We start from the raw sequence: 13,418 nt of genomic DNA, 5'->3' as shown, positions 1-13,418 counted from the left end.
GGACCTATATTAATTAAGCTCAAAGCCGCAGAAGGCAAGCTTACCTATGTATACTTGTTGCAAGCTTTCAGAGCTCCATGGGCTTCTCCATCAGGCAAGATGTTACAAACCAAACAGGAGTTTGTTTGTATTTGTTAAATGGCCAACACAGCTACCCCTGGATGTTAACAGTATGCATGTTTGTAATGAAACTACCAGGTCAGGTAACCTTTGCATAAGTAGAGAAAAACATTTTGAACTGTGTAGAGACCAATTGAATGATTCTTCCAAATGCCTCTAGGGATGATTTGTTTTTTCACCAGACTCTGCTTTTGTTAAGATTTCCACACTGGCCAAACTAGTAGTTTTGTCGGTTTGTTTTTTTTAAAACATAGTGGGAGTAGATGGTATGGTAGGCTTATTTGCTCTCTCCTTTACTCTCTCCTTTGCTGTTCATACTCAGGGCTTCTGGAGTCAGTTGCTGTTAGTTGTGATAGTTGTTGGAATGTACGGATTGGCTTCCATAGAATCAGCTAGAGTTAGCATCCTACTGTTTCCCAGCTTAAGCTTTGTTTGTTGCATTGTTTACTACAGACATGCTGCTGTGATGTGACATAAAATAAATAAAATTTATTATTAAAATTAAAATGTCTGTGTTTCTTCAGCTACCCAGCCTTAAGAAAAGGAGGGTTAGGCGGGGTACAGATCACCAGAAAGAGGCGCAGCAGCAACAAAGGAGCATTAAAAAGTGGCTCCTTTTGCGGTGCAGTTGCGCCGCTGCAAACCTACAAAGACATCCCGATGGCATCGCAGCTGTGCAGCACTGTTTGGACACTGTGCAGCTGTGATGTCATAGCTCTGCATGCCATGTGGGTGGTTCTGCGCAGCTGCGAGGCCCTCATCACGTGCTAGGGTTGCGGGGCGTGTGCATGCGCCGCCCCGAGGCAACCCTAGGACGTCATGGGTGCGCCGCAAAGGGCCCGTCTGTACAGAACCTTAGTTGGGTATAAAAAGCCTTTGTAACAAGGAGCTTCCTGTCAGAGGTTTGGTAACTGGTGTATGCCTGTATTAGTAGGCTTATCTTTTCTGATTGGTAGAAGGTTTTGTTTTTAGTTTTTTCAGAGTTGTCTTCTCTCTGATGGCTAATTTTATAGCTATGGTAAGAAACTGGTAAAATTTTGAAAAGTAGTGAAAATGCTAAACCCAAAATGTATCTTTTGAACATAAATAGACACCCTGGATATGGAAAAAGGAAAGGAGAAATTAATGTTTTACATAATAGTTGCAGCAAGAATGCTATTCGCCAAATATTGGAAATCTGAGCAATTACCAACGATAGAAGATTGGAGAATAAAGGTTATGGAATTCTAAGAACTAGATAAGTTGACCAGAAAAAACTCAGTGGATAAATTTTATAGAGAGTGGAAAGAATATATGTTAAAAGAAAAAAGAGATGTAGTGTTTGAGATCTGAACTTTTACCACAATAAGGGGTTGTTAAGCAGTAGGAAGATAAGTGGAAATAAATTAGGAATAGATGATTTAAAATGGAAAAGAACATACAAGATAGTTAAGGTAAGATTCTATGGAATAATAATATAGAAAAAAGATAAGAGCTAGTAGGTCAGGATAGGAAGGTATGGGAAGATTGGACTATGCCTAAGGAAATGTTATTGAAGAACGGGATGGGGATAGCAATATATAAAGTAGACTTAGAAATGGATGTAATAGATGATGAAGATTTATTGTATTTTAACTGTTTGTATGGTTTGAAGAGATAAATAAAATTTCTTTATAATAAAAAAAAGAATATCAAATTACATATGGAATTTCTCATGTTAGGACTGGTAGTCCATAGAGACATGTGCACACATGATTTCAATACAGTCTAACTGTTAGGATGTCAATGTGAGCTATTAGAGTTGCCATTCTTCAGAGTTCAGCTCTCTGCTAAGATTTTTTTGTTCTTGTCAGCTGCCTTTGAGTGAGGCCTGATTTGTGGCAACCCAGTAATAGAAATTAAATCTCTGATTGTGAAACAGTGGATTTGTCTTGTCAGTAATCATTAAGTACCTCTTCTCCCTACAAGTTCAGATCTAAAGACTGATGGGAAGGAGGGAGGAGGTGAAAAATTGACATCATGGTAGTGAGACAACTGCAAGTTGAGTGACATTTTCACACACACACACACACACACACACACACAGAGAGAGAGAGAGAGAGAGAGAGAGCAATCTTAATTGAGATCACTATCCTTGTACTGCACTTGGAATAATATTTCCCTGCCACCCACCTGATCAGACAATGGGTGGGACACACCAAGAGTGGTGCAAATACAGTACATTTAACTGCATGACCATGAATGATAAGGTACTATGCCATTCATGTCATGCCCCACTTCACACATAACAGCTGCTGAGTTATATTTTGAAAAGTGATTGACTTCTGTCAAACATACATTTTTTCATAATCAAATAAAATCAAAATCATCACCATCTTTAATCATATGAACAAACAGCAATGTAACTTAATGCAGTGAAAGACATGTTATTGCAGAGTAAATGAATACAACGGTCAGAAGATGTAGGTATTGTTTGCACATAACACAAACCTAATGTGAAGTGCCGAAAGAGGAAGAAGCCACTATGGCCTTCAGGCTCACTGTACCCCCCCCCCACACTAACAACTGTGAGGGAGACTTTTGAAAAGTTTATTTTCATTTTCTACCAAACCTGACTTGTGATTGCATATGAACTAAAGAACACATTTTGAAACAAATTGTACTGGTCAGTTTCTAAATAGCCTGATTTCAAAACATGGGCTAAAAATCTAGCTATTTAATCAGAGTTTGTTCTAAACGATGGTCCCTGATTTTTACATAAAAACTAACTATATGCTATGGAAAGTGATACTAAATTCTGCCAACATCCCGTGACGTAAGTGCAGGGGGTTTAGTCTGCACCAGGTGATACCCTAAGAGAGAGTGATACCACTGCTCCCCAAACATCTTCGTTTTGGCAGAAATGGGCTGTGGCATTTTCCTGCACCTCTTTAAAATAATGAAGAGATGGTGCGAGTGGAGAAAGGAGAGGCCTCAGTTTTTATAAAAATTAAAATAGAAATTTTAATTTAAACAATTTTTAATTTAAAAAATTAAAATTTTAAATTTAAATTTCTTTTAAAATTTTAATTTAAAACATCACATTTTACCAAAGCTTCACTTTAACCACTTGAAACTATGTACTGGTAAATACATTTAGGCTGTGCATATGATATTGTAATTTAAAGATACACTGGGCCCTTGGTATGCACTGGGCTTTGGTTCCAGGACCCCTCTGTGGATACCAAAATCTGCGGAAGTTCAAGTCCCATTAAATATGATGGGATTGTAAAATGGTATCCCTAATATAAAATAGCAAAATCAAGGTTTGCTTTTTGGAATTTTTTTTAAAATACTTTCAAGCCATGGATAATTGAATCCATGAATAAAAAATCAGTGGATATGGAGAGTCAGCTGTATAATTTTAGTTTTGCTAGTTGTTTTATGTCACTAGCAAAGTTGGACATAATTGGAATTCTGATTTATGAGTAACATTAGCACAAAAAATATTACTAAGGATTCTGCATGGTGTGCTATTGGGGGTCAGTGGGGTGGTGGTGTGACGCCATGAGTTGATGCACTGGATGACACCAACTCTAGTGATGCCACTGCCAATATATCGTCTTAGCAGTTCAGGAAAAAAGGGAAATGCACATCTGAGGCTCATGGCAGTTTGTTTAGTGACATCATGTTTCGCTAAAGCAGAATTAGGCAAACCAGTACCCTCCAGATGTTTTGAATGACAACTACTATAATTCTAGTCTGACTTTTGGCCATGTAGGTTGGGGCTGATGGAAGTTGTGGTTCAAATTATCTAGATGGGGGTTGTCCAAAAAATCTGCCACTTTCTGTACTAAACCATGGTTTAGTTGTCTATGTAAACCAGGCTGGGATGTAATTTTCAACAGTGGATAGTGGTGATGAAATATTTGGTTTAGGTATAAGATTATAACAAGCAGGTCCTTATTTATATTGTGGATGTAGGGTGTGGATTTTCCATGATTACATTGCTAAGAGATGTGCAGCCTAATCTTACCCCCATTTACTCAGGAATAAATTCTATTATGTTTAGCTAGAGATACTCCCTAGTGCAGCCTTAATTTACATCAGTCGTACTATTGTAGCATTGCCTCTCTAATAAGATATGAAATGCAGTCTTAGACCTTCAGATGGTTCTCGTTTTCTCTTTTGGCTAATAAAGCAAGCATTCATTTTCACTTTTCTTCCTACACAATTGAAATACGTTTCCATTTTTTTTTATCATAATTACTATTTGGAAGAAAAGTGAGAATCATAAACACTTTTGTACCATATATTGAGCAATTAATAACTCACTGTGTCAAAAACAAATTACTAAAGCATGGAGTTCCCCAAGAGACCATAACCAGGGATTACACACAGGTTTGGCAAGCATCAAGCTAGAGGCAAAGTCCATTACATGTCAAGCCAATCTGTAATCCCAGTTAATGCCATCTCTAGAGTCTTGGCAGATACACAGTGCTGGTGTGGCAAACCTTATTTCTATTTCTATTTAGAATTGTCCCAAACCATTTTGACTTTGTGCAAAACAACATCAACTGAACAAAAAATTATGTTAAAGGGCATGCCTTTGACAAGAGAGATATAAAACTGAGAAAATAAAACAGATCAAATACCAAGAAAGTGAAACAGCTGGAATTACCATTTCCTTTCTTTGAAGGAAATATTTGTTCATTTGTATAAAACAATTTTGGACAAATTTTTTCTCATTTTGTTTTGGAAAGCCTAACTTTGGTAGATACTACTAAAAAAAACAAATGAGGTGAGGTTTATACGGCTACTAGGCTTCAGATAAAACCCATAGTGTTAATGCTACAGAGAAGTCAAACTATCACATCCTGATAAGTTGCATAAGGAACTATCTGTACTTCTTTGCATACCCTGTGCATACTTTGCTGCAACATTCAATAGATTTGTAGATGGGCAAACTATGAAAAGCTTTGACACTCCCAAATATAACTCTTTGATATTTTGTTTTGCTCTTCATTCAGGACCAGTTTGCAATCTTGAGTGCTTGACTTCTCTGAGTGTATTGAGGTGTCTGTTGCATTGGTGTCAAACTATTAAGCATTCACACCAGTGTTTTGCTTCACATGATGAAAAAAGTACATACACAACCTCCTTCCTCTATTCTGTTAGCCTGCATCTCCATGGAGGATAGAGGAATCTGTGAAAGAGGTGTCACACACATTTTTAACTAGACTTCCATGGTAGCTAGTCTGTGCATTAATTTGGTTCATGCAACTGTCAAATACGCAGTATCTCTACTGGAAAAGTGACCTTTTAATTTTCATGTACATGGCTCCTATTAGCACTAATTGAGGGAAGGCATTATACCATAGCAAGGATAGATCTGGCGAGGGGAAAGGCATGTGCATTCCTGACTCTGCATAAATTCTGGGTTGTTGCTTTTTAAGGGAACATAATTGCTAATGCTGTTAGTCCATGTAATTATGGTTGGTAATTGGAATGTGTGTTTTTGACCTGTTCTAAAGATTCCCGTATTTCTACAGACTTCACTATGCTTGAATCAGGTTCTGTGTGCAGCCTAAGGTTGATAAATGTTATGAATGTATGTTAGTGTACTCTGTTTAGATGTTGCACTGAACAAAAGCAAGTATGTCAAGAATGCCATGCAGTGCAGATGAGTAGTTTCTGTTCTGTCCATCTGCCAATTGAATGTTGGTGCTGTTTTGATTTATTGTTTTTATCATTTTCTATGTACAGCTGAAAACAGGAAAATCTTGAATGAACAAGAAGTTGAAAAATGTCTTGTCACCCTTTTGGGAACAGATAATGATGGAACTAAAATCGCTGCTTCTCAAGCCATCTCAGCTATGTGTGAGAATTTAGCTAGCAAACAAACCATTGGAAATCTAGGTAAATAAGTTATGATGGAAATGGAATTCTGATGCAGAAAAAATATGTATCATTCTACAGTTTTGCCATGGCTACTTTGAAACTCCATATATACATTTTCCCCTTCTTTCTCCAAAGGAATTCCCCAGCTAGTTCAGTTGCTAAGCAGCGACAATGAAGAGGTAAAAGAAGCTGCTGCTACAGCTCTAGTTAATCTGACAACATCCCATCTTGGCAATGCAAGGTAAGAGCATAATAAATAAAGGATGGGTGAATGATTTAATCAAGACATATATTTTACTTTAATGCAATTCCAATGGAATTGCAATTCCATCGACTTCTTACTTTTGTTTTGCTTTATGTTTCATCCTTGTGCCATTTAATGAATCTGTTCTCATTAAGGTTTTACCATTTTAAAAATACTAATTTGTGAAGCTGGTATTGTGAAACTAGCTAGGTTTTTATAGGCAACGTGGAACCATATGTATTAGAACTAATATGCAGCAAAATGTAATATGCAAGCTTTATATCTGGGAAAACTTTAAAGACACGGGTAATAATAAATTCAGAAATTGCTTAAAACAGTTTACAGTTCTCAAAATTCATTATTTAGTCAATCTTCCCTTCTCTATAAATATTCTATTCAGAGTATTATGTGAATATTTAGGTGTGCTATTTTTAATTCTCTTTGAAAAAAACAGATTTAAATACCATGGGTTCAGTCCAATACAGGCACTGTATATACTCATGTATAAGTCTAGAAATTTTAGTAAAAAATTGATTCAAAAACCTTGCGTCAACTTATCCATGGGCCCTTGTAAGTACTGTACTTTTACTCTTATAAATAAAGAAACCATCCTTTGGTGAAAGGCAAGAGTGTAATCCATTCTGGAAGTACTGACCCCCACCCTCAACCATTCAGCCTTTAGGGTGAGCGCAGTTATGTCTGCTGGAATTTTGTAAGTTCTTTGCCATCTTTTTCCTTTGCTTTGTCCTTTACATCCTTTATTACATGATCCTAAATTTTACCCTCAACTTATATATGGGTCATATCAAAATCCACAATTTTGGTCCCCAAACCTGCCCTTGACTTTTACATGAGCTTGACTCATAGTCGAGTATATACGGTATGTTCTCCTAGTGAGCATAGGAAGGTGGCTAGATTGGGAAGTATACCATCCACTGAAGTGACTTGATATGATGCATGTACATCCCACTGTGAATATGTGGTGGAGGATGAGGGGATAAGGTTCTGTAAGAATGGGGAGCCCTTTTTATTTATTTATTTTTGTCCATTGTCACAATACCAGTTTTGAAACCCTTCTAAAGATGGGATATGGATTCCAGAAGCGAATGTGCTCAGAACCCAAAGTACTGTAAGTGGAATTACAGATATGACCCATACCATTATTATGTAACAAAAAGAAATACATTTATATCCAAACATTCTCCTTCCTCTACCTGCTTCAGAATCTCTTCCTGTAATACAACATGATATAATGCAATACTCGCAGGGAAGGAGTTGTTGTTGTTCTGTTCTGTCAAAGAATCTTGATGGCAATCCAGATAATTTTTGTTGAAGCTAGTGAGGAAGGCCATCACTGGGGCAGGAGTGTAAATCATGTGGATGTAATGGGACTGCGACCCCCAGAAATCCTCAGCATTGTTTATGCTGGCTAGGTCTGCTTGCAGTTGCAGTTCGAAAATTGCTGGAGGGCCATGTGATTCCAATCCTGTGCTACAATGTCTGTCATTGTCCAATGGCCTTATTGGTTTGAGGAATCTGGGAATTATAGCAACATTTCCAAGCTGTGTGCATTTCTGTGCCTCCTTGTTAAACTGAGTGTTATGGAACTAAGGGCTCATTCCCTCTGGCAGAATAACACGGGCTGTGATTCGGATCCTCTTCGTGGCTGTAACCGATGTCAAAAGATCCCTCATTTTCACTATAAAAGAGGATCTTTTTTTATGCCACCTCAATTGTTTTTCTTTTTTTCATCCTTATTTGTGCTGCTTCAAGCCGGTGATGGGAGAAGTTGGTGATGGAGCATAAGCCAGCAGGGAGAGAGAGCCAGGGCTGGGGACAGCGAGCAGGCACCAGGGAAGCCAAGCGGTGAAGCCAAGTGGGGAAGGAAGGAAGGCACTGGGGGAGGCAAGCGGTAAATGAAGGAAGGCACTGGGGAGGTAAGCGAGGAGGAAAGAAGACACTGGGGAGGCAAGTGGAGAAGGAAGGAGGGCATCGGGGAGGCAAGCGGGGAAGGAAGGAAGGCAGCGGGGGGACGGAGAAGGAGGATGAAGGGGAAGACAATTATATATATATATATATATATACACACACACATACAGTATATATAATTTTCTCTTGATTGATTTTGCAACTACTTGACTTACAAGTAGTTACAAAATCAAACAATCGCATATTCTATCAATCACATATTCTATCCGTATCGATATTGTATTGTGGTTTATTGCACTTAGTGCACTATAATAACATTTTATATACATGTGTGTGGCATTGTTGTATTACTATGTTTTGAGTATTTTGAAACAGCCCTCGGGCTATTCAATAAACTTGTTTATGTTTATACATATTCTATCAATTTAATTTTTTTTAAAAAAAACCACAAGTACACAGGCAGAAGCAAGGGGGGATAGTGGATCTGTCAAAACGTCACCCCTCTGCTATTTGTCCCTCCCCTCAGAAAGAATTGCTTCTGATCTGGCGTTCCCACTGTTAGGAATCATGTCAGAACAGATTCTTCTCAAAAGAACCTCAAAATAACTGCTACCAAAAAAACCTGGGCTTTTTGCGTTTGCTCCACTTTATTTCCCCTGGAATCGATCCAGTGAGGATCAGAATCGATTTCCAGTGGGAACTAGGGGCATATACCCCAAATCAGGATTTGGAGCTTATCGTAGTAGGAACCACCACTAAGTTGTCATTGTTCTGATTAGGTCTTGCAGAACCATTTAGCACCAGTTTCCCTCTTCTTTCCCCCTATTTATACATAATCACTGGTATGATATTCTGCAACTCTGCAGAAAGATTGGGAAAGTAGATTTCTGCTGCAAAGGCTGCAGATAAGTAGAATTCCGCTTTCTTGCTTAATTGTGCTTCAGAACCAGACTTTTCTGACTAGCATTTTATCTCACTATTGTATTGGTCCAGGGGTCGACAAACTACGTCCCACGGGTCGCATCCAGCCTGCCAAGGCCTTGGGACCGGCCCCTGCCTGGTCCTGCTGCCGCCCCCGCCACAGCTGGGTTGACCGCGCTGCGCGGCCTGGGGCGGAGGGGGCGGAAAGGGAGGCTGCGTGCTGCCCTCTCCGCCCTCCCCCCGCCCTCTGAGTGCAGCCCCGCGCTGCCGCCTCCTCGCGGAGGAGGAAGAGCAGGGCGCTGGGGCCTGGGGCAGAGAGAGGAAAGGGCAGGCCCCGCCCTCAGAGCACGGCCCCGCCTCCTCTGCCTCCTCCACCCCGCCCCCAGGGAAGAGAGGGGGAGGAGGAGCAGGAGGGGAGGGGGGAGGAGGAGGAGGAGGGAAAAGGAAGAAGAGGAGGGAACAGGAGGAGGAGGAGGAGGTGAGTGGCCAGAGAGGCCTCAAGGTTTTTTTTTGGGGGGGGGGGGTTAATGTTAACAAGTCTCCCTTGTTTTGACGATGATGATGATGACAATGATGATGATGATGACAATGATGATGATGATGATATGAGTCAGCTTGAGAGGCATGCAGGCACTGTTTCAGAAGCCGAGAGAGTGTGACTTTCCAAAGTGCCTTTTCTGTGTGTTTTTGGTTCTTTGATGGTGATATTGATATCAGCAAGCCTGCGGCATGGCCAATAAAAGTTGCTGTGATTTTTACAAACTCATGGGCAGTGAAGAAAAACCAAAATCCTTTGACCAAGTGCACACTTCTGAGAAGTACAGTTGGTGCAAGAAACCTGAGACCGAGGGCAAATCTATTTCTTGTGAAACCACCTGGACATGTTCAATATACATAGCCATGTTAAACCATGTTCAGTGTGAAACCCAAAGAGTTTGGTTCTGCAATAATCCTTTTATTAAATATACAAAAGATTGCCATGTTAAGTAAAGCCACGTGAAATGCCCAAATGTGCTTAGTGTGTGTTTTGGAATTGTGTGTTTGTGTGTGTGTGTGTGTGGGGGGGGTGTTTAGCCAGAAAGGGAAGTCCATTTCTGCCATCTGTGCCCTCATGCTTTCAAGATACAAGGGCTGGGAGGTGTGGTTGTTGTTGTGTGCCTTCAAGTCGTTTTCCCGACTTATTATGAAACGATCCTTTGCAAAGTTTTTTCAGAGGTGGTGGTGGTTTGTCATTGCCTTCCCTTGAGGCTGAGAGAGTGTGACTTGCCCCCCCCCTCCCCGGGCAAAGTTTGGGTTTGTTGCTGTGTGTGCCTTCCAAGTTGTTATGGCTTCTGTGGGGTTTTTCTGGGCAGTTTTCTTCAGAGGGGGTGGGGATGCCATTGCCATCCTCTGAGGCTGAGAGAGTGTGACATGCCCAAGGCAAAAAGAGAAGGAAAGAAGTAGTAGTTAATTTTTCAAACCCTTTCCTTCCCAATAAAGTCTTGTGTGCAGAAGAGGCAGGAGGAGGTTTGCTTTTGCAGAACTGCAAGGCTGCAGAAAAGAAAAAAGAAAAAACAGAGAGGTTGCATAACGACTGGTTTGGTTTTTACTCCAAAATATGATGTATGCAGTGTATGTAGGAATTATTTTTTATATTTTATTTATTTATTTAACTAAAAATTATTTAATTATTTATTTTTTGGCTTCGGCCCCTGAGTTGTCTGAGGAACAGCAACCCGGCCCCCGGCTCAAAAAGTTTCCCTACCCGTGTATTGGTCAGTCAATAGTTCATCAAAATTTATATGCAGAATTATTCCGCTTACTCTGTTGTTGGTGAACATTCATGTGTTTAAACATGCCGCCTTGGGTCCCACTTTGGGAGAAAGATGGGACAAAAGTAAATAGAGAAATAAATAATAAACAGGAAAAGTCATAAAACCTGTTCTATACATACAAACTCACATATGTGCATACACAGACATTTTTCTCCTCCATTTATTTCAGTCTGCATCTAGTTTATAAAAGCTGTGTTCAGTTAGTCAGAAAAAAACCCATATGTGACTTACATGAGCAGTCACAAATGAACATGGCATTTCAAATCTTAAAGGACTTCAAGCAATGAAATTTGCAAAATGTTTCTATGAGAGTTTTAAATAATGAATAAAATAAAATGATTGACTCACAGATATTCCATGAAGAGAGAGAAACATAATTTGTCAGAAATATTTTATGTCACAAATTATTCACTTGGCTCTAGCATGCAATGGCATGAATTTAACATTACCAGAACAAGCATCATTTATCATGTGAAGATAGTATTCTACCTACTGTTCTCTTCTGTGAAAAAATGCAGTAGATATTGACTATGATTCTCCTTTCTTGTTACTCCTCAGTTAATGTCAATTGTACCTAGGCTCGCACGTAGAGAACTAGCTATTGGCCTCTGGGGTCCAACCCTGCTAGAATTGCTTTGCTCCACTCTCAAGCTAGAAAATGATTGCAGAGTTGATTGGTACAAACCTTTGAGGATTTTCCTGTAAAAGCTATTCTTGAGCAGAAAGGTGGTGTAGTTTCTGTCTCTCCTTTTCAGGATCCAGTTCAAGAAAATGATATATTCAATGCTGTTTTTGGTTATCCATAGTTGCTAGAGTATTAAGGACATGTCACCTTTTAATCTAGAAGGTTTTATTTCTTCTGGTGTAGTGAACCCTCAGTGTAAGTGTAGGGGAATTTAGCTTGAAGCCATTTTTGTCTTTTTGGACAGGTGTCAGCCCTGAGATTGTTTTCCTCCCTGAATTTGTGTCATGTTTTATTTATATGTTTAAGGGTACTGAATATGCTGTTTTATGCATCCTTCAGATGCCCCAGATTTTATTTTTTACAGTGGTACATGTTTTGAAAACAGAAATTTATGTTTCAACAATTCCGCAGTGGACCTGTGCAGCTCCTACATGCCTAGCGCAAAGTACTGTTTTGGTCTAAGTAACCCATCTTGGCTAGCCATATGTTAACTAAAATAGTAGTTCTGAACTCCCAGGGAGGCAATGCAGTTACTTGTGCAAAATCTAAGGGTGCCTCTCCATGTGTTTACTAATTCATTCCCTATCTATTGAATTAGGCAGTAATCAAAACTATACCAAGAGTTTAAGTCTAGATTCCAATTACGGACATTTTATTTCGATATAGTTTGGTATTTAATTTACAGTATGACTGCCATCTATTGGTCCTATCCTTTTTTGTTCATCCCATATTTTATTGAGGTTGAGTCATATGTTAATTTTTATTAATACAAAATAAATGTAGCATACCAGCTGTTAAAATGTAAAATGAAGTAGGTTGCTGCTTTATTAATGCTAGTTATATTTTAACAATCACCCAAGCCTTGCTAGGATAAACAGCTACTGTGCAATGAAGATTAGAGTAACATTATATTGGATTTTAATTATCTTTAAATATTATTATTGGTAGCAAGTTACTACAGAACATTTTTCAGTACACAAAGGTTACCGGAAGAGATGAGTTTTGATAATTTGTCATTTATGTTTTTTAATTGTCTTTATCAAGCAGGAAATATTTAGGGGGCAGGAACATTGACCACTACATAGTTTCTAACAGTGATTAGTATTTGTATTAATTAGAAATATAATAGTTTACAGACTGTCATAACCAAAAAGTTGTTACATACAAACAACTGACAGTATATGTTTATGTAAGCATACTTGCTTTTATTCAGAAATATTTATGTTACCACAGAAACAATACTTTTTAATATACATCTATGTCTTTTCTGTCATCCTCTGGCCTGAGAGGGAGTGATCAGGCAGGCCCAGCTCCACCAGGGCTAGCCGGAAGGAAGAGACTCCCCCCTCCTTAACTGTCATCTTCCGGCCTGAGAGGAAGTGATCAGGCAGGCCCAGCTCCACCAGGGATAGCCTGAAGAAAGAAGTTCCTCCCTCCTTAACTGTCATCTTCCGGCCTGAGAGGGAGTGATCAGGCAGACCCAGCTCCATCAGGGCTAGCCTGAAGAAAGCGGCTCCTCCCTCCTTAACTGTTATCTTCTGGCCTCCTATTCCCCTCCAGCTGACTGTGACTGTGTGGGGGAGAGGCTTGCATACCCTAATGAAGTTGTGAGCTATGCTGGCAGTGGTATAATAGCCACCGGTAGGGCCTCCCATGCCAGACAGGTCACAACCGAAGGGTCTGACCAAGAGTGCCAAAGGGCAGGATGGGCTCTCTAGCCTTATGGCAACCATCCTAGGAGAAGGAAAACTCTAATCCCAAACCCGGGCAGATGGTGCTCGTCTAACCCTGTAAGGTCAACCATCTAAGAGAAGGAAACTCTAATCAAACCTACGACCCAAGGACC

The 13,418-nt window shown here is 39.6% G+C and overlaps 1 protein-coding gene across 5 annotated transcripts in view; it reads left to right on the top strand.

The window, feature by feature from the left end:
* ARMC3 (armadillo repeat containing 3) overlaps positions 1 to 13,418 on the top strand; it is a 74,995-nt gene that overhangs the window by 34,415 nt on the left and 27,162 nt on the right. For all 5 annotated transcript variants that reach the window (XM_042471112.1, XM_042471113.1, XM_042471109.1 and 2 more), the window contains exons 10-11: positions 5,845 to 5,997; positions 6,115 to 6,220. In XM_042471112.1, coding sequence (XP_042327046.1) covers positions 5,845 to 5,997; positions 6,115 to 6,220 — 259 coding nt within the window. The remainder of the gene's footprint in view (positions 1 to 5,844; positions 5,998 to 6,114; positions 6,221 to 13,418) is intronic.

This window comes from Sceloporus undulatus, chromosome 6 (genome assembly GCF_019175285.1).
Source record: "Sceloporus undulatus isolate JIND9_A2432 ecotype Alabama chromosome 6, SceUnd_v1.1, whole genome shotgun sequence".
Lineage (NCBI taxonomy): Eukaryota > Metazoa > Chordata > Lepidosauria > Squamata > Phrynosomatidae > Sceloporus > Sceloporus undulatus.
Note: the sequence above shows the minus strand (reverse complement) of the source record. Positions and strands in the feature narration are given on the sequence as shown.